Consider the following 23,818-nt stretch of genomic DNA (forward strand, 5'->3'; position numbering starts at 1 on the left):
ATAACGTGGTAACAGGAGTCAGTTTGCATTTCCTAAACAAGGGCTCTGAAACTGTTACATAAGCTATAATTTAACTGACTGGTGTAAAGGGATTTTACCTTTCGGTCTGCACTGGCATATTTTTTATGGCCTTATACTGCTGTACAGTAAAGCTTGGAAATGCCAAACTCTGCCTATGCTACAAAGATAAGAACGGTAATTCAAATTTGACTTGCAAAGTAGGCTACAGACTGAGAGTATACCTTCCTTATATATTTCACAAGGTGCATATTACCAGTGGCCTCAGGGTATAGGTTGCTATATTCCTGCTTCCTGTCAAGCCGGGCCCCGCTGCATATCCTCCTCTCTCTCCTGTGATATCCACTCACATATTGGCTGTCCACTGGCTATTAGAGCATGCACCACCTGAGGAAAAAGATAAAAAATGATTGCACGTTGAAAATACTTTCTAACAGGTGCCAAATAAATGTGCTAATTCGGTTGAGTAATACATCATATGCAGATGACAATTAAGAAATTAGTATTCAATGTTAAAGACGGCTTTCAGACTGGCACACTGTCACATGGTAGCATCAGTTGTTAGTAGAAGAAACGTATTTTATAAAAATAGAGACGTTATATCCGCTGGTGTGGCTACCCAGTGGCTGACCAGAGAAGAGTTTAATGGGAATAAATGAGAGTGGAAAGAATTACCGCCGAGTGGACTCGCTGAAATGATGTGTGTATTTATAAACCTTAGTGTTGAGTTGTTATTTTAGAAAACAAAGGAAGCTGTCACATTTATCCCGTGCATAGCTTGTGGTCATTATGACCGTGTATTGTGTAGCTTAGAGGAGAATGAAATGAGCCCGCACGTGCCGGATGTACAGTGACGTGCTACATTATTTTCGTAGGCTAAGCACCAGTCTGCGTATCTATCTTTAATAGCAGATACGTATCTTTTTCTGCAATATTTTGAATTCATCCCTTGATTTTGTGCCTCACAGCTTTTCATCATTGGCTGAATGGAAATGTGAGCCATAGAAGACGAGCTGACGTTGTGAAGAAGGTTTCTCAGTCAGTCAATTTAAAAGTTTATTGAAGTCAGGCATATCAAAGCCATTTTAGTTCAGGGGTAAATACACATGCGACCCAGTTTGAAATCAATGGGGCCGGACCAGTAACACAACAGCATAATAACCTGTAAATAACGACGACTCCAGAGTTTTCCTTTGTTGTAGTGCAAAGAAGTACATTATGAAAATGTTTATTTCAATTTGATTGAAAAAGTACAGTAAATGTTTTCTAATTTTCTTACTTTCTTCTTCTTCCTCCTCCTTTTTCTACTCTTCCTCCTATTCCTCGTTCCCCATCTCCTCCTCCCCTTCCTTCTTCTGCTTTCATCTTCTTCTTCTCCTCTTTCTCTTCCATTTGCCACCTCCTCCTCCTCTTCCTCCTCCCCCTTCTTCTTCTTCCTTCTTTCTGATAGATACTCAACCTATTTGGAAAATGCATCTTGATGCATTAATAATAATAATAATACATTTTATTTATAGGCGCCTTTCAAAACACCCAAGGTCACCGTACAAGTAAGACAGACATCAAAAGCATTTAACAAACAACAAGTATAAGACACTAAATATTAAAACTGATGAATCTGAGTTTGTATCTCAAGAATAAGAACAAGAAAAACCTTTATTTGTCCCACAATGGGGAAATAGCAGTTTGCAACAGCATACAGAAAGGGCAGAGATTGCACAGATTGAATACTCAGATATTGCACAGACTGGTGCATGTGGGTTTGTGTATGTGTGTATATGTAGATTGGGAGATGATCAGTTTAGTTTTTCCTGCACTTTCTTTCCTTTTGCCTTTTTTTTTTTTTAATAACAGTAAAACAATATTGTGTGTTTGACATGTTCACATTAGCTCATCTGCAGTTCTACTTAATGACAACCTCCAGCCATTAGGTAAATATACTGGAAAGTTTTTTTTGTTTTTGTTTTTTTTATCTCAGATAACCTTTGAAGGGACAGAATTTCCTTTTCATACTTTTCTTTTTAGTTCTTTGTACATTTTATGAGTAATAAGCAATTTTATTACAAAGAGCAGCTGCTTTTCAGAGGATTTTAATTATTTTAAATGGAACGCACTTTGTCTTTATTGCGGTGGAACATCTCCTTCATGTGCCGCATGTCCCTATGTGATTGCGCTTGTGCGATACATAAAATCAAATGTCCCTTTTGTGTTTTCTGTTGTTCTCGTCTCCTGTAGACAATTTCTCCCAACTGTTTTACAGATGGTACAGGTCCACTCTTCGCTTTGTACATGCTCCATCTTGTACTGTCTTCACCCCCTCTCCATCTGTCTCCTCTTTTTTTTCCACTTTGTCGTGTTTACTTGTTCTATGTACACTCATGGCTTCTGGTCTGTTGGTCTGTATATGTGATAATCCTCAAACAAATTTATCATCATTACTCTGAAGACTGACGCTAAGCAACACAGAATCCACTCTCTCTTTAGCTGTCTGTGCTTGGTGTTTGTTTACCTTGGTGCCCAGCGGCCCCTAACCAGATGGGTCGACTGTCCCTGAGCCATAAAAAGGATATCAGAACAGCAGTTGAATGGGCCTTGTGCCAACCAGCGTGCTGTAATCTAATGGCTTGTGTTTTCTGCCCACTGACACAGTTACTGACAAAGGAGCAGTGGATTGCACGTTAGATCTTCTGCCTGTACAGCACAGAGTGGTATCACCCTAATAGTGTTGACAGTATTGTTATAGTTCAACAGAGATGCACACAGTCAATTACTATATTTTATATAGACTATTCATTAGACCTCAGTTTGAATGTGTTTAGTGTAAAATCACATCTATCTGGATGTTCTTCATTTCATTAAGTATGCTAAGTATTATTGGCCTGCAGCAATTGGAAGTGCTTGGATTTTTTCCAAACTCAGTCTGATCCTCCTCTATGGACATGACTCAGCTCACTACCATCCTCTCATCTCAGCCTTAGTGGTTGCCATGACTCACTCCGAAAGCAATTGACTTTATTGCAGGTCACCATCTTATGTACTCTTATTATGTACAATTAACTGTTCAACATTATAGGAAACAACCGCTGTAGTCCAGCATACAAACGCCCCTAGTTTTCATTCCATTTAAAAAATACATAAACAAGATTCACTAAAAATGTATACATGGAACATTGACTGATTCAAGTAAGAATAAAAGGAGGCTTGTAAATATAAAACAGAATATTTTTTAAGACAAGCAGACAAAGATCACAACAGAAACTGATTTATCAGATAATAAAAATGAATCATTTCAATGTTGAGATGGTCAAAATTAAGTACCAAATACTGTATATAACCCTGTTAGTTCATGCGTTTTTCTCCTTTTCTCCATTTCAAAAAATGTCAACATTAGCTACAATACCTCTTTCCTATAGTTCAGCCAGAGATATGGGTGTGCTATGTTACTGGTGGCTAATAACTTTAAGCTGTTCATTAGCTCTATCTCTGGACCCACAGACGACTTCATACTAATTTTTTAACCTAATGCAATACACCACAGGTGTCTTATATATGGCCTGTGGGCCAAAAGCGGCCCACCAGAGGGTCTAATCTGGCCAGCAGAATGAATTTGCAAAGTGCAAAAAATACATAGAAGACTCCAATTATTTAATGAAAATAACTGCTATCCCTAATTTGGCCACTGTTTTAGTAAGAGAAGTGGACAGAACACAACATTGAGACCTTGAACTAAACAGCAGACAGCATTGTGCCCAAATTGCACTAAAACAAATGGAAAAAATCTGGAGTTGTTGTCACTTATAGGTTATTATGGTATTATCCTACTGGTCCGGCCCGCTTGAGATCAAATTGGGCTGTATGAGTTGTATGAGGCAAGAATGAGCTCGCTGATTTTCTCATTTCTCCTTATGTTATTTAAATATACATTTGTACAGTAACTTTTGGATTTGATGTTTAAATATTGGTCTAATAGTCATTGATTAGTAAGTTTAATACTGACCTGAGTAGTGAACCCCAGACCAGCAGTGAAGACACACGGTTTTCTTACCATGTCCTGTCCTGTATTGCTATTAACATTACCTGGAAGTCGAGTGAATTATTAAGGACAACAGCATCTGGACACGTGTAAGCCAGGAATATCAGCTAGTCAGCATTTGCTGTTATATGTGGCAACCAAACTAAAATGAGTTTGTCACCCCTGCAATGCATCTTCCCAATTCCTGTAAACTGTGATTAATAAAGTCACACTTTAAAGTTAACCTGTGATCACAGATAAGGCTGACCTTCGCTGAAAGTGACAATTGTGACCATCAGGGAGTGTCATTGCTATGGGGTGGGGGTGCCTCGTCTGTTCTAGGTGGGTGGTACATGTCTAAGTAACATCCACACAAATGCCAGGTCCAAAATTTCCCACCAGAACATTGCATTGTCACAAGATGTTCAGTGTTATTCACTTCTATTGTCAGTTCTGATTGGTGTATTCTGGAGCAGTAACAAGTGAAATGGTTAATAAAAATAGTATATATGTATATATTATATGTAAAATCTAGAATGGAAATGTTCTAAAATACCTTACAGCAGCATAGTAATGCAGAGGCAATAATCCGTGTGACATTTCATTTGACATTTACATTTTTTCAGTACTGTTTCCCAGAGAAGGATTCAGCCTCCAACTTTGAGTGTGCACATAATGAGCACCAAAATCAATACGTTCTTTTGATTCTGGCACATACTGCACAAAAATGATCTAAGTGGAATAGATGGAGCTGCTATTTTCTGTGATGCAGGGCCAATTTTTGTCTATCAAGCCAATAATGACATCCAAATCCAGTGGTGAAGACACCCTAATGAGGGCAATGCTGACGAAACACGTAGGTGGACTTTTACATTTTGGCTATTGTGCCCTGTATTCTGTTTTTAGCCTACATTTGTTCTATGATGACATAACTTGGAAAATGAGTGGTGAGTTGTATTTGTTTCTCATATTGGTCAATAATGTCAGACGTTGGCGAAGGATTTTGATAAAAATTGAGCGATACTTACAATAACTTAAGATATAACAGCCATAGTGCTGTTTATTGAGGCACTTCGCCCTTTTATATCTAAAAAAGATCAGAGATCAACTCTCTCCAGCTTCCAATAGTGGATCTGTCAGCCAAATGCAATATCCTAGAAAACATGGAGACAGATTTTTCAAGTTTTTTTAGGCTCTTTGACAACTTGTAAAAAGCATTTGACAGTGTTGGTCAAGCTATGAAAGGTTAGTTTGGAGACAGGAATCTGTAATGTAAGACAATCGATACATATTTTTTTCTACTGTCAAATGGAGTTCTACAAGGCTCAGTACTGGGTCCTCTTCTGTTTATAGTTTATATCAACAATGTCACATCGTCTACAACAAATTACAACAGCCATCTTTATGTGGCTGGAACAGCTCAGTGTTGTCCAGATAATACATCGCACTCAGCCATTGAGCTCCTAGAAAGTAATCCTTAAAAAAAAGTACACAGGTAACACAGGTAAGCAAGGTACCACAAAATGTCAGGTAATTTTCCTTGAGTCAGCAGGTAGCAGACAACTGAGTCTGTCTTCTTGTCTGTCCTGGATAATTATGACACTATTTATAGATACACCTCTTCCATCGTTCATCCATCACTTCGCTATATTTCTTGTGGAGACTTATCATTGCATTTAGTACGATAAGTCTGGATGGACTCTTAACAGTAGTCATTTCTATTTATTTAGAGGGCACTGAATGGCAACATGCCATCATATATCACTTCTCCACTATTTTCCAAAGTGGGTGGCAGGATGAATCTTCATCAACTCAAAACACTTCCGAAGCAAAGAAAATAAAATATGACGAGGCATATATCGGTTTCACCTGTACAACGGTGTATGACAAGGAGCGACCACAGTATGTTGTGTGTCTAAAAATATGAGCTTGTCCAGAGCATGGGGACAAGCCAGCTGATTTCTTCAGAAAAAAACGTATAAACTGTTGTACACCACAGAATCGCTTTATAAAAGCTGCATCTGTGTCTTCAAATGCTCTACTTGCCTCATATAAATTCACTCAGTGTAAAAAACGCACACAATGGCAGATGATTTATTATTTCCCTCTGCTATCGATATAGTTTCAGCAATGTTTGATGAAGCAACAGCAAGCTAAAAGCAATTCCTCTATCAAACACTACAGTCGCAGGCGCATCAATTGTCTGTCAAAGGACACAGAGGAGTAGTGTAATGACAAGGTACGGGAAAGCAGCCACACTGCTCTGCAGACAGATGAAGCAACTGACAGCAACAAAGACTGTGTACTGATAACGTAGTCAGATACTGTTTGTATATTCGTTTGGGAATGGGGGTGGGGGGGACCCAAAAATTATTCTTATCTACAAAGGCCCTGCAGGAAAACTTTGGGAACCACTGTATTAATGCCATTAAAACTTATCACTCTGACCTTTAGGTCAGTTTAACACCATGGTTACAAACGATCCTGCTCCTGCTGCCTTTAAGTGTGTTTGTCCGTTTGTTATATTTCGGTCTGGTCTTGTATTTATAAAGCACTTTTCCACCTATTGGTGCTAAAAGCGTTTCACAGTCACAATGACACATCTACCCATTCGTTCACTTAAGTGCACACACATTCACACACAAGGAGCAACTCGGGGTCTTACTCAAGGACACTTTGGCATACGGTCTGTACAGTGATTGAACTGCTAACCCTCTGGCTCTGCCTACTGAGCACGAGCTGTCTTATTTGTGTTTCTATTCTACTTATGTCATCTGAAAGTGAACCCTAAATGATCTCTCAATGAATGAAAAACAAAAAGACATCTCTGAGTAGTTATTGTTCTCACCTCATAAAGGTCCTAACACAGATAAATACTGGCCAATGTAATAATATAATTTAGAAGGACATTAAGTAATATAAGTATAAAGTAGGAGCAGTGCTAGAAGTTAAAGGCTAACATTAGTATGCCAGCGTTCTTATGAAAATGTTGCTATTGAGCAGGTAGCCTACATTCACTATTTTCACCATTTTATTCATCGTTAATAAATGTTTACAGGTCATTTTCTGGTCTAATAAAGTGCCCTGGAGACAATGGATCTTTGTGAAAAAGTGAATGCCAATCCATCCAAACATTGTTGAGAATAATTTGACACACCCCTTGTTGTTGATAAATTTCAATCGAGAACAAAGTGGTGGATTGGTACCCCAAGTTGCTAGTGGGGGAAAAAAAATATTCTCCCATCTATAACAGTGATGACTTTTACAAAAAAAAATAAATGATGGGTGAAACAGTAACAAATCAGCTGGTAGAGCTAAAAAGAGAAAAAAAAAAAAACGAAAGAACATAACTGCTAAACTCAGGACTGCTGACAATAATGACACATGTACTCGAGAAAGAGCCTGTACGCTTCCCGCTGTCAAACATGACTGATGATCATCCACTTCAGCTGATGGTCAGCTGAAGTGACGTCCGTGGCTATGTGTGTCGATATAGATAGTTACTGCTCCTGAACACATCGCGCAGCAGAGACCTAATTGGAGCAAGAAATGGTGTGTTTCGATCCTGCAGGTCGGCTCAGAGAAGCTAGAATCAGATAAGTGTGGAAGGCCTCATTATAAACAGAGGCAGAGCAGAGTTGGTCCAATTAAGGCTGACAGAATCACACTACTACGTGCGCGTCTGCATACGCACATGTTCATAAGGTACCAGTTGTGGGTTAGCAGTGTTTGTGTCGTGTGAGAGAGAGATGTTTTAGAGGATATCACAAGAGGAAATCTATAAAATACTGAGATCGCCGTTTTGTGTTTTTGCACAATATGTCAAGATCCAGTTTACACTGCGATACAAAGTATGAATACAACTAAAGGAAAAACAAACGCTTAACAATCTGCTTGATCACCTAATTCTTTTTAATTCATTTAAGAATACACAGTCGCTATTGGATGTGCCATGTGTTGGGTAACACTTCGGATTAAAAGGTGCTGTATTATGCCAATTTAAAATAATACTTGTGCATATATGATTGAAATGCTGCAGTGGGATAGCATGTATCCTTCCCACTTAAACATCAGTACAATGCATTCTGTGTCTTTGTGCATGCTAAGTCATCAGTCTTTGCCTGCAGTACAGATCTGGAACTGGATCCATACTGTATACCTAAACCAGATTAGGTAGTGAATCAAAGTTTAGCATTTTTATATAATTAAATCAAATTAAAGCATGTTTTAAGAGTATAAACCGTTTCTAGTCTTTTCTCTTTTGGTGTTCCTCAACGGATCGAACAATTGCAGCTGTTTCCTCTCACCATTAGAAGAAAGCATTACAGCCTCACAGAGCCGCTGGCCGTGGTTTGGTTACAATATATTTCTGCTCTCAGTTAAAGGGCAAAAGTCATCTTGTTGACTGGCCAGATATTTAAGTGGATTGCTCGACCAGTGGATGAATCATGCCTTTGATGTACAAATCTAATGGTTCATCACTAATCTATAATTGACTACAATCTACTTTCAGAAAAAAATAGCATGAATGGAATCTCGTTTGCATAATTACATAGAACCCTAATTTAGTTCTTTGTGGAGCTGCGACTGGCAGCAGTTACGCCGTTTCCTTCCAGGTTCACACACACCTGCATTGGCGGTGCACTTGTGAACGAATGTGCACATATCAAACAGCTGAAATGTCTTTGTTTCAATAAGGAAGAAAGTGTCGAAACTAATCTTAATAATCCTTGAAAACACATGCATTTTTTTTATTGATTTGTAAATAGAGGGCTGACAAACTTTAAAGCTTAACTTATAGTCGCGTGTCGTAGGTGCGATGTAGCGCCAGACCCTACGCCTTAATTTGAAGTTCCTAGAAACGCAACTGTCGCGGCAACGTGAACCGTAACGGCTGTTGTGCCGCATTTCCTTGTTCACGTGTCTCAGCAGCTGGACAAGCACAGAAAGTTCTCCTTTGTTCAGCCTCCTACACACCATCTACTCAGATGTCTTCACTACGGTCTATGCTGCAGTGATCTCCCTGAAAGTAACTGCTGGTCCACATTTATTGACTTCCATCTCCAACAGCTGCTCAGTTCCCCTCAACACTGTGTGAAGTACAGAGTGAATCTCAACACAGCCGACTGGTCACCGCCTACTGTTTTAATGGCATAATGATACAACAATAAGGAAACACCAAAGCACAGGTAGAAATACTTTCAACAGCTTAGGCTCTGCATAGGCCGGTCACAGGAGTGAAAACCAATCTTCAACTTCGGTGTCAAGTTTTCCATGACAGTAGGAAACCTCTCTAAGGGTCCCCAACTGACACAGCTCAATCCTGCTACATGTCGTGCCACATGCATGACTCGTTAAAGTAAAGTATGACGATGACTGATTCAAAATTAAAAGAAATTATCCTTTTGGAAATGAAAAAAAGAGAAAACAATTGAGGAAGAGGAGAAAAGAAAGCAAGACAGCGATAACTGAAGAAGATAATAATAGTACATAGCTAGCTGAATGCAGCACGTTTAGCCTTAACTAGGAGAGACATTTAAATAAAATAACTTCCACTACCATCACATTATTTCTTTTCTTTCTGTCGTTGACAGTTAACATTAGTCAACTTAGCGAGCAGACCAGTGTGTCCAGCTCTGCTGTCCGTGACCAAGTCTAGTGTGGAATTGTTTGCCTAAGGTGTCAATAGACTCTAAAATGACCTTTGCATGAAAGTAATCCACTTCTGAACTCATTTGCAGCGGCAGTTCCTGTCAAAATTGACGTCTTTTAGGACTAATATCCAAATGGCAGGAAATCGATCCACTTTTCCCTTTTTAACCAATAACAGCAGTGGTCACTGACCAGTAAATTAGGCTCGTGAAAATGAATTATTGAACTAAGTTGTGACGCAGCTACTCTCAAGAGAAACTACCATTTTAAGGAAAATGAACATGCAAATAAATAATAATGTAAGCAGCATAGGCGACCTGAAAAGCAATATTCTGTGTCGCATATAGTGGGACACAGAATATGTTTAACACGCTGTTAAAAGCAGAAGGACTGCCCACATTCACTGCATATCCAGCCAAGCTGACCAGACTCTAACCGCAAGGAGAAATAAGCTTATAGCCGAATAAAAAGTAGCCAACCTAATTGTGAATGATTGAACGATCCAGTCACATATGGCAATGTGCAGATAGACATAGTCCTCTACCGTGCAATTATGTGCAACCAATAGATAATGAAGACAACAAATCATGATCGTGAATCATCTTTAGATCGTTCAGCAAGGTGTAGGATTGTAAAGCTGAAACATTCATATAATGAAAGGAATCAACTGGCCCAGTAAGATGGCCACACATTTGTTGGCCATTTCTGAAATCCTGCAGAACATCGACTGGTCCAAAAGACTCCTACGAGATGGCTGCTCATACCATGACAGATCCACCTCCGAGTTTAACACCTGGCAAAAGACACCGTGGGTTGAATACATTTTTTTTTTGGCTTTCACCAAACAAACACTGGCCCAGATTAAAAATAAATAAATAATATTAAGACAATGTACTTTATTCAGACTGTGTGAGTGTGTTTACACTGAATGGTATATCTCTGTGTGCAGGCTTTGTATAGAAATGGAGGAAAAGAAGAGTTTTCTGAAACTATGAATGAAAAATATATCAGAGTTTCAGAGTGTTGTCATGATTTTTTTTTTTTTTAGACTTCCCCTGTTCCACGTTACGCAATTAAGCAGTTTTGTGATCTGGCAGGTAGGCAAGAGATATTTGAGATGCCTTATGTTGTTTCTGAAAACTCAAATAGTAACTATTTCACACGAGACACGGAGCTCAGAGTGATTAAGACGAGCTAAAAATAATTGCCTACTACGCTTCACACTTTAAGGCCTCACTTTTGGCATTTGGAAGCACAAAACAAATACTATATATCATACTTGTGTATTTTACTATCCCACTATTGTCACTGACTGTATGTTCAGACCCCAGCTTTCATTTACAGACACTAATCAGGATTAAATAAGATTTGTTACATGTAAAAAGAGCTGCCAATTTAAAGACAATGCAAGGAACCAGTTAAAAAAAAATAATAACTGATCGCTTCAAAAACAAGGGATTACAAAGGTTTTAAAAGAACAAAAAGGGAGCAATATAAGCAGGACTAACATTGTTTTGATGAATCTGATCGTTTGAATCACTAATTAATTAGTGATTCAGTCTCAAAAAGGTCATATAAGGCTTAAATCTGATCAGCTTTCTGTAATTTATTCAGCTTCTCTCCTACCAACTGTTTGAGTATACTCAGTTAACTGTAAGAAAAAGGAAATCAAAAAAAAAAGAAAAAAAAAGAATGTAATCATGAAGATGGGTTAGGTTATAAGAAAATGATCCGCTTTTCTTATGTTAGATGAATCCTTTCCGGAGTAAAACTCACATTTTAGATAGGATATCATCATTTATCTTAATTTTTTAGTGGGAGCTCAAACACCTCATTCGACGTGCCGTCTCCAGATCAACCAGGGGAACTGTTCCAGTTTGCATCCAAGCTACAGAAGGCAGCTTTGCCGCAGGTCTTTGTCAGAGTTTTTGGGTACAGCAGGCGGCAGAGAGTCTGTGGATCCGAGGGCTCTGTGTGGGACACACTCTGGCACTATATAAAAGTCAGCGGCAAGCCCGTGGGAAAATTAGTGGATAAACAGTGGGATTTTGTGAAAATATCCAACACTAACTGAAAGCAAGTAACTTCAGAACAGGCATGCTGTGAGCTCTTTTCTTTTTGCTCCGGCTACTCATAAGCCACTTTCATGAAGCTGAGAGGCATGCAGAATACATTTAACACGCACTGTTGAAGTTTTAAACAGATGCAGGATGGCAATACACCACCGAATGTGACTGTAATTAAAATTCTTCTACAGTTTCTTTCATGGTGTGTACTTTTTTGTGGAAAAATCCTCATGTGCATGTAAAGACAGAAGCTCATTTTCATTGGTAAATGAGTTCAGATGGTGGGTAACAGCGCAGCATATTGTCACTCCGCATTATCATCAGTGTGCCACCAGGAAGTCCAATTAAGGCTTCTGTCCGTGTGCATGTACATCCCTGAACATGGTGCTCCATCTGACAATGCATAAGAGAATAGCTCTCACGTGAACGCCAAATGCAATCACGGTGGCGTTCGCTCTAAAAATCAATGAGGCAGTGAGATATGAAACCCACATCGTTTGCAACACTTTGTGGGCGACGGAACAACAGCTTTTAAATGAGTTCCCCCTCGTGCCCGCGCAGGGAATATTTTTGATGGTAAATATCATGGGAAGGTTTCACAACCTCCTCATTGGCTCAGATGTCAGAGACCCCCATCATATAAAGCGAGAGTGGCTGATCTAGCAGCCCTTTTCCCCGCTGGCGAGCGTTGTGGATCACACCTGGACTTCAGCAGTCGGAAAAAAAAAGAAAAAAAGCCTTTTACGCACGGAGTGTTTGGAGAGGCTGCAGGCGAGCGCACGCCGATTTTGAAGGAAAAGAGTTACACAGACAACAGGTGGGTATATTTTTTTATTGCAAATGTGCAGCGCGGCGGAACATTGTAGCTTTTTTCGGAGGGAGAAAGTTATTTAGACTCGTCTTTGCTTATTTGTTTTAATTTGTTCACCGAGGAAATTTAATTCCAAGGATTTATTAAATTTAAAATAGTCTCATTTTATCTCGTATGATACGAATCTAGATGGGGCTCGTGTAAACTGTTGAGAAGAGATATGTTACGTTGTTTTTTATCTCACTGTCTTTGCTTAAATTTCTGTTGAAATAAAGTGCTCTTTGAAGATGCTTATACTAACATTTAAAGACTCAAACTTCAGAATTACTTCTAATCTGACTGGATGTGTGAAGTGTATGGTTCAAGAGCGTGTTCTTTTTTTTTTCTACTGATGTGTAAAGAGCAACATAGATTTCATCTGATGTGTATTTCTTGTGGAAAATGGTATTTAAACTCAACAAACAGACAAAAATCAATACAACTGCATCTTATTGATGTCTTCAAACGTGCTCTTCGCACATCACTTCTCTGTTATTAGAGAAACCGTGAGCTGAGGCGTCTGAGTGGGCATGTGGCTACTGGAGAGGCTCCGCAGTGGGACACAATCCCAGTCCCCGCAGACAGTGGAGGCCATCCCCGTCTCTGTTTACGCCAATGTGCTCACCCCAGAAAAGATCCCCGATTTCTTCATCCCACCCAAACTTATCTGCTGCCCACCAGACGAGTCAGTCACCCCAGAGCCCCAGCACTGCTCCACCCTGAGACCCTCCTCCTCTGACAATGCCATCTGCAGCCAGAGCCCCAGAGCCCGGAGCAGCAAGAACCCCTGCAGCCCTCGCCTCTTCACGCGCAACCTCCAGAAGTCAGCCAACCGTCACATCATTCAGATAGATTGCGCCGACGAGCCAGGTGCCGTGTCCGCGGAGAAGGTTAACACCAACGCTGACCCCCAGTCACAGACTGCGATGTCTCTGCCGTATGTCCCCAAGGCCCAGACTTCTTATGGCTTTTCCACCCTGGTGGAGTCTCCGCACACTCGCCGCAAAGAGAGCCTGTTCCACAGCGACCCCAGCAGCCCTCTCACCTCCCCAAACTCCCAGAGGCGCTCCCAAGGGGGGACGCTTCTGGCCCCGGCTGATCCCAACCCATACCGCTATTTCAGCGGTGGAGAGAGTGACACCTGCTCCTCAGCCGAGTCCTCCCCCTTTAACTCCCCTCTCCTGTCAAGATCTGCTTCTCTTCTCCGCTCTATTACGCAGGAGACACAAGCCAAGGTGAGGAGTTTATTTAAATAAAAAAAAGTGAACGTGTTACAAAAGTGTTTTCCTTTGATTCATCACAAGGTTTCTTTCTGATGCCAATTTATTTTTTTTCCTCTCCCCCTCCAGGTGTCTCGTGCCAAGCGCTCCCTGGCACGCCACAGCTCTCTCTCCACGGATGAATGCAGCTCAGCAGACAACAGCCCCAACATGCAGCGCCGCCGTACGCGCTGCCCTCCCTCCCCTGCCTTCCGCGGATGCAAAGGCAGCGGCTCAAGGGGCGCGGCGTCGGACCTCCTGCAGCGCGAACACACCGTCAACCTCCACAAGGGGGGGACACTGAGGCTGAGCACCCACTACGACCCGGAGGCGGCCCGGCTGAGGGTGCGCGTGCTCGCGGCGGAGGCCCTTTACGACAGGCAGACGGACCTTAAAAGCATCAACTGCTGCGTAGCACTCTACCTGAACCCCGGCAAGCAGCAGAAACAAAGGAGCACCATCATCAAGAACAGCAGGAACCCCGTGTTCAATGAAGACTTTTTTTTCGACGCACTGCCCCAGGCGCAGGTAAAGAATCTGGCCATGAAGATAAAGGTGGTGAACAAAGGGACGAGTCTGAAGAGAGATGTGCTCCTAGGAGAGAGGGAGGTGCTGCTCAGTGAGCTGCTGGCAGGCCTCTAGGGAGCACCTGTCAAGACTTAAGTGAAAGCAAGCAGCTCCACATCTTGAGGGCCCCTTCTTCCCCGGCTACCTTTCCATCCCACTTCACACAGATCTGATGAATACTAAACAGGGGAATGCATACTGATGGAGAGGGAGTTATATACAGGGCCTCTGTAGAATTCCCACCTCAGCTAGTCACCACCATCACTTGTTTGTTAGTCCAGTTTAAAGAACCAAACAAAACAAAAAAAAAAGTTTATCAGTATATTAACGGTGTGAGACGTGGTCCTTGCTTGTGAGTTTCTCTTCGAGTGTTGAATTACAAAAGGTGTTGCCCCCTCTCATGAGCATTGTGACGTGGCTCAGTATGCTGTGCTGCAATGGCGATCTTGTATCCAGCTGGAGCTGTATTTCTGTAACTATGCAGTAATATTACATGTGAATTCTTGCACGTTATGTGGAAATGAAACAAAATGCCTCCGTGTACTTTAAAGGAATTTATATTTGGAAATTAAATTTTAACTGCCAGTGGATGTGACGTTTGTACCACTGCTGTTATGTGATATGCTTTTGAACTTATGAATAAAAACACTAAACCCATGCTGGTGCCTTGCTGTTTCTCTCTTTTTTTTTCTCCCCACTTTGTCCTCTAATTATTCCTCTAGATCATGACAAAGCCCTGGAAATTATTATCAAGCCTCCTCTCTCCTGAGCTTCCCATTTATTTATTTTTTTTCCTCAAACAACTCTGCGGCTCGGTCCTCTGAGACAGGCACGGCCCGGGTGTCATCCGTGAGGCTTTCAATCGCGGTTCTCTGCACGCAATATTGTCTCTGTGCATTCAAACTCCCTGTTTAATTTTAAAAGCACGTCTCCTATTCAGTCCTCCAGTGGGTTTCAAACAGTTATTAAGGATGGCAGGAGGTGGAATCACGGCTCTCCTGAAGCAAATGTTGGCACACACTGTCCTGCCATAGAAATAATTTATCCGCTCGGTGAGGTTAGGCCTTGATTTATGTGCTCGGTAATACCAAACCCACAAGTCAGGACTAATCCATTTGTCAGGCATATGGTCCCACTAATTAGGGACATTAGCCAAACATGGATCTAACACCTCCTCTGCTGGTGAGACAGCAGAATGACATGCAAGTGGAGCCTAAAATATAGATCAAATTAAAACATCAAAACATCTTTTCAGTCATTTTCCTGCCCTGGTCGTTGACTGGGCTACGTTCATTTATATCCTATAACCCACAAATGGAAAGAAAAATAGATTTCATTAAAAACTGTAAACACTCTCGAGCACACTCTCAGTCGTATGCCCGAGGGTGATCTGCAGCCAACTCTATTTACTTATGAAGTACTGAAATAAGTCTCAACAAGCACCCACGTGGGACGCATTTATCCGTGAGCCTAAAGAAGATTAATTTCCTGCAGACTTCCGAGCAAAGAGATAAAACTGGGGAAGAAAAATTAAGCAATTATTTTTGCTTCTGTAGATGTGGTAAAACTTAGTAAGGCAAATTACCGGGAAATGAAAGTTTAATAAAAAAAAATCTAATAACCTCTGAGCTGAAAAAACACTATTAAGCAGCAGCAGAATTTCATAGGCTGCATTTTGCTGTTAGTAATGGAGCCAAAGTTGAAGCAGTCTTCATTATCTCACATGTAAGATTCCTGTCTGTGCAGGCTTTGCTGCGCTATTCTAAATCTAAATTGGACCGCGCTAAAGTGGAAAATGTTGTTGTTTTGATGCATTCAGAATGCAGCCAAAACCTGAAGCTAAATCTGAATCTTACATGCAGTCAAAGGTTGGGCTGTTTGCTTGCTTGAGCGGCACTTTCAATCAGATGTGGTAAAAGCCAGTGCGGTTTTTTCATCAGCCAGTCTGGCATATTGGATCAAATACAATCATTTTGACATTTATTGAAATGAAACCGTGTGAGAAGTTTTGAAGGGGGGGGCGGGGGGGGGGGGGGGGGGGGGGGGTGGGGGGCACTATTTGGCGAAGTTTAATCAGAGGCATCTATAATGCAACCCTGGCAACACAGAAGAAAAAGAAATCTTTGAAAACAACATTGGTTTAACCTTGAATGATTTGGTTGTATTTATGTTATATATACTGTATATATATATATATATATATATATATATATATGTGTGTGTGTGTGTGTGTGTGTGGGTGTGTGTGTGTGTGTGTGTGTGTGTGTGTGTTATAATATGCATACAAATGGAAATACCCAAGGAGAGTATAAGTACATACACTTGAGCTTAGATGTAGTACTTGAATACATATACTCCTGAATCTTACATGCAGTCAGCACTGAGAGCTGCTAAGGGCCATCATCCCCTGCATCAGTGGTCACATCACCACTATACTCCACCATTAACAGTTCTGTATGTATGAATATGTATCTGAAATACATATTTAATGCACCACTATTTCATCAGACCTGATGAAAACAATAGCTGGGCTCATATATTATCAAAGAATGATCTTTGATTTCTGCCTTAAATTATTACTCTTATAGATTAGAGACTTGAAAGACCTTAACAGCAGTCCTCGGTGGGTCCTTTGAATTTGGGATGTTTTGCACAACATACCTGAAGCTGATGTTTAGATTTTTGTTGGTATTAAGGACTCTAGAAAGAGAGAAATGCAATAAATGTCAAGTTGTTTCAAGGATGCTTTTGTTTCCACTACGTATTTTAATTTACGAAAGAACTGAAAATGACTGCCATCCTTAGCTTTAAGATCGTGAAAGAGGTGTAATTCCACCAGTGTCGAAATCCTCAGATGTGAATCTCCCCATGCCTTGCATTAATAACATATTCTAATCTTCACTTCGCTGCTCTAAACAACAAGAATGCTCAATGCTGCACTGAATTAATGCATATAAAAGTAGATTCAAAGCCGATATCCTGACTTCTCTTTCGGCGGTGCAGTGCAGCAGGTAAGGTCAAACAGCTTTATACGTGACGGCGGTGAAGTCAATAATCTGGCCTCTGTGTTTGTGTGGGAGGAGAGAGTAATGAGAGCTCCTCCGTCTTGTAGGCTTCCATTCTAATGCTCAGGACTGTAAAGTTTTGAGTGTCATCTGGATTTTACTGGTATCACATCAAGAAATATTTCTATCAGACCTAAAAATATTCTGCAGCAAACACGGGATATTTAGAATGAAGTCCCCGATGCTGAGCTATCCCTCAGATATTAATAGAAAAATTAATCTGCCACAGAACATGCTACCAAATATTACCAGTACTGTTAATGGTGGTTCAGTCACCTTATTGCAATTAATGTGACACGACTGAAGAAGCTTCAACAAACTGCTGATGCTGTTAGAGGCAGATGAAGGTGAATATTTGTTCACAATGAAGGAGACCTGACTGCATGTGGCAGATGTGGTTTTGGTTTTCAGTATTAGAAAGTACATTTTACTGAAGTGCTGTTCTTTCAGATAGTTTTGTGGTACATGTACTTTCCTTATGTCCACTTCACTACGATCCAGAGGGAAATACTGAACAATCTACTCCACTACATTATATAATATAACACTTTTAACATTCAACACATTGCTGAAGGCTTGGTCAGTAGTTTAAACCGTTTCTCCACCAAATCATTGTATTAAATAATTAAATGATCCATTATCTCGCCTAGAATCAAATATTAGAGAAAAATATTAAGATTATCTTCTGCTGTGTTCAAACTACCTACACCTGCAGTGGCTACAACAGCAACCTGATGCTTCAGTATTAATATTCTAAAGATGTTGTATATAATAATATATTAGTCAGAGGGACCAAATAAGTACTTCTATTATTTTTGTTATTTATTGTGTATTTTTTGTTTCTTTAAGAGTGTCTTATTTTTGCAAGTCATGCTACTCAAGTGTGCCTTAAATTTCCCCCCAGGGACGAATAAAGTTTTCTGAATCTGAACTTTACTTATTAGTGATTAGTGATTTTTCATGCAGGACTTTTACTTGTGATATGAATATTTCTACTACAAGTGGTTATTTTTAGCTTTACTCAGCCTGTATATTTTAGACTGACTGGTAAGTGGTAGGTTTTCAGTTTTTTAAATTGTAAATCGGCTCCACATAACGTCGCATTAAAGCCTGAGACAGCTGCATATACTTCCAACATTTAGCCTGTCTGTTAGTTTGAGACAACTTTCGCAACAAAGCTTCAAAACTATGTCGTTAAACACACATTTTATACATCCACTGTGACTGTACCAAACTTACCATTTGAATTAGCTCTCTTCCTGTCAGGTGTATTTGGTTTGTGAGCCGGGAATCAGCTGCTACTATCTGTCTATGGGAGGCAGTGTGCTTAGTTGGTCCGAACAACCATAACAAACGAACCCATCAGCTGGTAGGCCCTTTAAGTGACATGCATCATGGGAAATGCAGTTCGCTCTCGATAAAACGCGCCCTGTTCTCGGAACTAGAAATTCCATTCAAACTACGTCTCCCATACTGCCTCGCCGGAATCGTAAACATAGATCTGTCAAACAACACAAGCGCCATCTTGACAGCACCCTCAAAATGGCAGAAAGATGTGAGCTAGAAACCGAGTCCGAACCAAGATTCCTGTACTCAGCTATTTAAAAACAGATTCGGCAGTTTTTTCATAAACGGGTGGTTATGGGGTTGGTGGCCAGCAAGGCAGCACAGAGCTTATAAAATGGATATAACCACGGCGGTTTTCAACGCGGCCAGAGATGGTAAGCTGAAACTTATCCAGAAGTTGCTGAGCAACAAAACTCCAGAAGAACTGGAGGCTTTAGCCGAGGAGAAAACCCAGGGAGGTACCCCTCTGTTGATAGCTTCTCGATACGGACACCTAGAGGTTGTAGATTACCTCCTTGAACATTGTAAAGCTAATGTTGAACTCGGGGGCTCGGTTAACTTTGACGGCGAGACCATCGAGGGGGCTCCGCCGCTGTGGGCTGCCTCGGCTGCCGGTCACCTCCCTGTGGTGAAGACGCTACTGAAACACGGTGCCTCTGTGAACAACGCAACACTAACTAACTCAACGCCGCTCCGAGCTGCCTGCTTTGACGGTCATCTGGAGATCGTCCGGTACCTGGTGGAGCACAGAGCCGACATGGAGGTCGCCAACCGCCACGGCCACACCTGCCTCATGATCTCCTGCTACAAGGGTCACAAGGAGATAGCCAAGTTCCTCCTGGACCGCGGCGCGGATGTTAATCGCAAAAGTGTGAAGGGAAACACCGCCCTCCACGACTGCGCCGAGTCGGGAAGCCTGGACATCATGAAGATGCTGCTCAAGTGCAATGCCCGTATGGAGAGGGATGGGTATGGGATGACCCCACTCCTGGCAGCAAGTGTAACGGGTCATACTAACATTGTGGAGTATCTCGCTCACCAGCCTCGCACCTCCAGAGAGGAGCGCGTCGATGCGCTTGAGCTCCTCGGGGCTACTTTTGTGGACAAAAAGCGGGATCTGTTGGGGGCGATGAGGTACTGGAGAAGGGCCATGGAGCTGAGGCAGCCAGGGGACAAAGCTGGGTCCTTAGCCAAGCCTCCGCCTGGCCCCCCAATCCCTGCCTATGGCTGCGCGCAGGAGGTGAGCACTGCTGATGAACTGGAAGCTTTGATCACAGACCCTGATGAAATGAGGATGCAGGCCTTGTTGGTCCGCGAGCGCATCCTGGGGCCATCCCACCCGGACACCTCTTATTACATCCGCTACAGGGGAGCTGTGTACGCCGACTCGGGCAACTTTGAGCGCTGCATCAGTCTGTGGAAATACGCTTTAGACATGCAGCAAAGCAACCTAGACCCTCTCAGTCCCATGACAGCCTCCAGTTTCCTGTCCTTTGCGGAGCTGTTCTCTTTCGTCCTTCAAGACCGGGCCAAAGGCACCCTGTCAACACGCATCACCTTCCATGATCTGATGACTGTGCTGGGGAAGAGCGTGAGGGAGGTGGAGAGAGCTGTGGCACAGAGGGATAATCCTCCTGAAGCTCCTCAGTTCACCAAGGCCCTCTCCATCATCCTCCACCTCATCTTTCTTCTGGAAAAGCTTGAGTGCAACCCAGAGCAGGAGCACCAGAAGAAGCACACAGTGTACCGTCTGCTGAAGCTGAACCCCCGAGGTCGGAGCGGCTTCACTCCTCTCCACATGGCTGTGGACAAGGAAACCACATCTGTCGGCCGCTACCCCGTGGGCCGCTTCCCCTCACAGGCGGTGGCAGCGCTGCTCCTAGAGTGTGGCGCAGACGTGGATTCGCGCGACTGCGAGAACAACACGCCGCTGCACATCGCTGCTAACAACGGCTGTCCAGAGATTATGGCGCTGCTTATGAAGGCTGGGGCTCACTTTGACGCTACCAATGCACAGAGGAAGACAGCCTACGAGCTGTTGGATGAGCACAGCAGCGGGCACCCAGCCCTCTACCCCCTGAACTACATCACCCTTCAGTGCCTGGCAGCACGTGCAATTGAAAAGCACAGACTGCCCTACAGGGGACTCATCTCCGAGGAGATGGAGGCCTTCATTGAACTGCACTGACTGAACTATAACACCCACTTCTGTCCCCTGAAGAGGCTAATCTTCCAGTTCTCCCCCAGTCTGTACTAAAACAGGTCTTTCCCCCCCCCACATCATTCTCTTCACCTTTATCTCTTTTGACTTTTGCTCCACTCCTGGCTGAACCGACCTTGTGCCAGACCAAATCACAGCAATAAACATCCAGCCACTGAGCTTAAACCTCTGGCTGAGATCTGGTCAGTTATCACTTCATTCTAACTTCACGTCACACAGACTTTCTGAAAGCGATTGTTGGTTCCCACTGCTATTTAATGCTAAACTCCATCATCATACAGGATTTAATGCACTTCTTCGCTTCTGTTACAGTATGATGGTGCTTGTGTGTGTTTGCTGGTGGTTGATCTGTATGAGAAATGGGTTTTAGTATTGCTGGTGCAAAGCGTCTGATCAAAGTAGCCAGATAACATGCATGAAAGCGAGGCGTGAAATCACATGTTGTTTTGGAAATTCATTCAGAAAGGAAGTGTGTGTGAACAAACTCGCCCACCTGCTGGCAATTTTTTGCCCGGTTCTGTATGTTCACCTGTACCATCTGCTATGTTTCTGTCGTGCTGGGAAGGAATCTCTGTGCCAAATGTTCCGTTACAGACTCTAGACTGGTGGCAGAATGAAAAGCAATTAACTTATCTTCCTAATTATAGGCAGAAGTAATGGGGATATGGACCTCCCAGTTCCAGAAGATCAGTAGCTCGAGTCGCTTAATATTTGAGAATGTGACTATGTTTTTCAGCCTTCAGAGCCATTACTTGAAAGACTTTGAGAGACTGAGGATGAGCAGTATCACTTTGTTTAGAAAAACAGACAGGTGTCCTTAGTTGGCTGACTCTCCTGGTCTCCACATATTACCTATGCAGATTTCAATCAGAAGTAATGTCTTTCCACCAAAAACTGACTGCATAAACAGACTTGAGGAGACGTTATCCTTCAGTTGTACATGCTTGTCTTAACATGGTAAGTACTGTGGCTGCTTCATTGACAGATTCTGAATTTATGAACGAAGAATGTCATTACATTTCTTGCCTACGTCTGAATGAACTATTTCAAACTAGAGCCTAATGTGTGCCTACATCCCTGTTCACTTGGGGGATGACATCAGTAACAAAAGATATTCAGTTGAATGTCAAAGAAGCAGCTTCGGAAGTTATATGGACACAAACAGCAGAGCTGCTGTCACAGATGAACCGTCTGAGGTCGCGTGTCGGTTCTGTTTTGGAGTGAATTTCTCCCTTTAACCTCGGATGCAGTTTGCAGAAATGAAACAGATGGCTCTTCGGCTGTTCCTGCATCTTAGTCTTATATTTAATAATCTCTCTTTTGTTGATCTTGTGTTATCATGAATGTTTTATTTGTCTTGTCTGTGCTAAGCACCACCGAGTCGAGAGCACACCCGACAGGCTCTGTAAAACCCCAGACACCTTACATTCAGGCTCTGAACTGTCGCTGCCTTTCTCTTTCTCAACCGATTCGTTTAACTGATGATAACTCAAGAACAAAAGTGTGTTGGAGGTACCTGAATAAAATTCAGTATCACAACAGAATGTGTGTGGGGGAGATCTCCGCTTCCTTGTGTCTTTGTGCAAAATTTTACTTTGGGATTGATTTTATATTTAGAAACTTGAAAACTAACCTCTTGTTTTCTCTGCTGTGATTTATCTGATTTATTTGTTATCATTTCTTCGGTTTGAGTGTCTACTTACAGTGGCAACACTTAAAATTTGGAGCACATATTCAGATGGACTGATATAATACCATATTATTCAATTTTGACAGCCCGTTCCATGAAATCATCTTATTTAGGCACACGCTATTTTTAAATTCATATTATACAAATAAATAACCAGTGACCACTTGGTTCAGCTTCCCACTGCTCACATAATCTCATGGACAGTCAAATAAAGCATAACAGAAACTCGATCTTTCTGAGTCCTGCTCTCTTAAGTATAAATAGAGTGCAATTAACGTCACTGCTGCAGGGCAGTGGTAGAGACAGGGCACTTACCCTGCTAATTTTAGGGATCTTTTGCCCTAGCTTCAACTCTGAAAATGGGAATACTGTAATGCTATACAGCTGGGCAGGTCACTGGGTGACTGGCAGAGACAGCGCTTAGACAACAGAGACCGCTTTATTCTGACAGGAAGCACAGTTATAGCTACCCTATATATATTGCTGGAAGCTTAACCTAAAATTATTATTATCTGCTAATGTGCTTTTTTTGTAGTGGATGTGACAGGTGTCACGTTGGCTGAGTTAGCTGAGAAGCTCCAGCTGGTAAACGGCCGTTGTGCATCCGCCCGACTCAGGTGTCATTAAATACGAAACCGAAGGCTGCCTTAATCCAGGAGGTCTCCTATGGCTGACTTGACCTCTGACCTTTCTGTAGGTGGTGGAAAAGTATTAAATTATTGTGTTTAGATGTAAATTAATAGCTCTGGGGTTAAAAACGAAGCTCTATTTGGCAGTTTTGGGATAAATACAAGACATTTTGTGTAAATACTAATACTGGCAAATAGGTGGAAATTAAGTGCAACCCCCACTTCCTACTTTGGTAATTATCTTACTCATAAAAGCGATGTGCCAAACAAATACCTGAACAGTATTCAAGAGCCCTTCACATTTTCAATCTTAAGTAAATGTAGCATCACATAATAGTAACTTCCCACTAGATGTCAGTAGCAACAAAGAAAATCAATCGGACTGGAAGCCTTTGTCCCTCCAAGAACATGTGAAAGGCTCAGAATCTGTAGTGTTCGGTTA

General features: G+C 41.9%; 2 protein-coding genes across 2 annotated transcripts; both read left to right on the top strand.

Moving 5' to 3' along the window:
* Positions 1 to 13,128: 13,128 nt before the first annotated feature.
* LOC311490008 (C2 calcium-dependent domain-containing protein 4C-like) lies at positions 13,129 to 14,598 on the top strand (the record flags this gene model as incomplete). Its single annotated transcript, XM_084547342.1, has 2 exons — positions 13,129 to 13,833; positions 13,948 to 14,598. The coding sequence occupies 2 exons, from the start codon at positions 13,129 to 13,131 to the stop codon at positions 14,497 to 14,499; spliced, it is 1,257 nt and encodes a 418-aa protein (XP_084403468.1). The 3' UTR covers positions 14,500 to 14,598.
* Positions 14,599 to 18,871: 4,273 nt separating this feature from the next.
* On the top strand, positions 18,872 to 22,910 carry fem1a (fem-1 homolog a). Its single transcript, XM_084546788.1, has one exon. The coding sequence runs from the start codon at positions 19,171 to 19,173 to the stop codon at positions 21,022 to 21,024; it is 1,854 nt and encodes a 617-aa protein (XP_084402914.1). The 5' UTR covers positions 18,872 to 19,170; the 3' UTR covers positions 21,025 to 22,910.
* The last annotated feature ends 908 nt before the right edge of the window (positions 22,911 to 23,818 follow it).

The sequence above is a fragment of the Chelon labrosus genome (genome assembly GCF_963514085.1).
Source record: "Chelon labrosus genome assembly, chromosome: 6".
In the NCBI taxonomy this organism is placed as follows: Eukaryota; Metazoa; Chordata; class Actinopteri; order Mugiliformes; family Mugilidae; genus Chelon; species Chelon labrosus.

What these genes read in the sequence shown, in the direction of transcription:
- fem1a (XM_084546788.1), top strand. Translation starts at nt 19,171, where the DNA reads ATGGATATAACCACGGCGGTTTTCAACGCGGCCAGAGATGGTAAGCTG.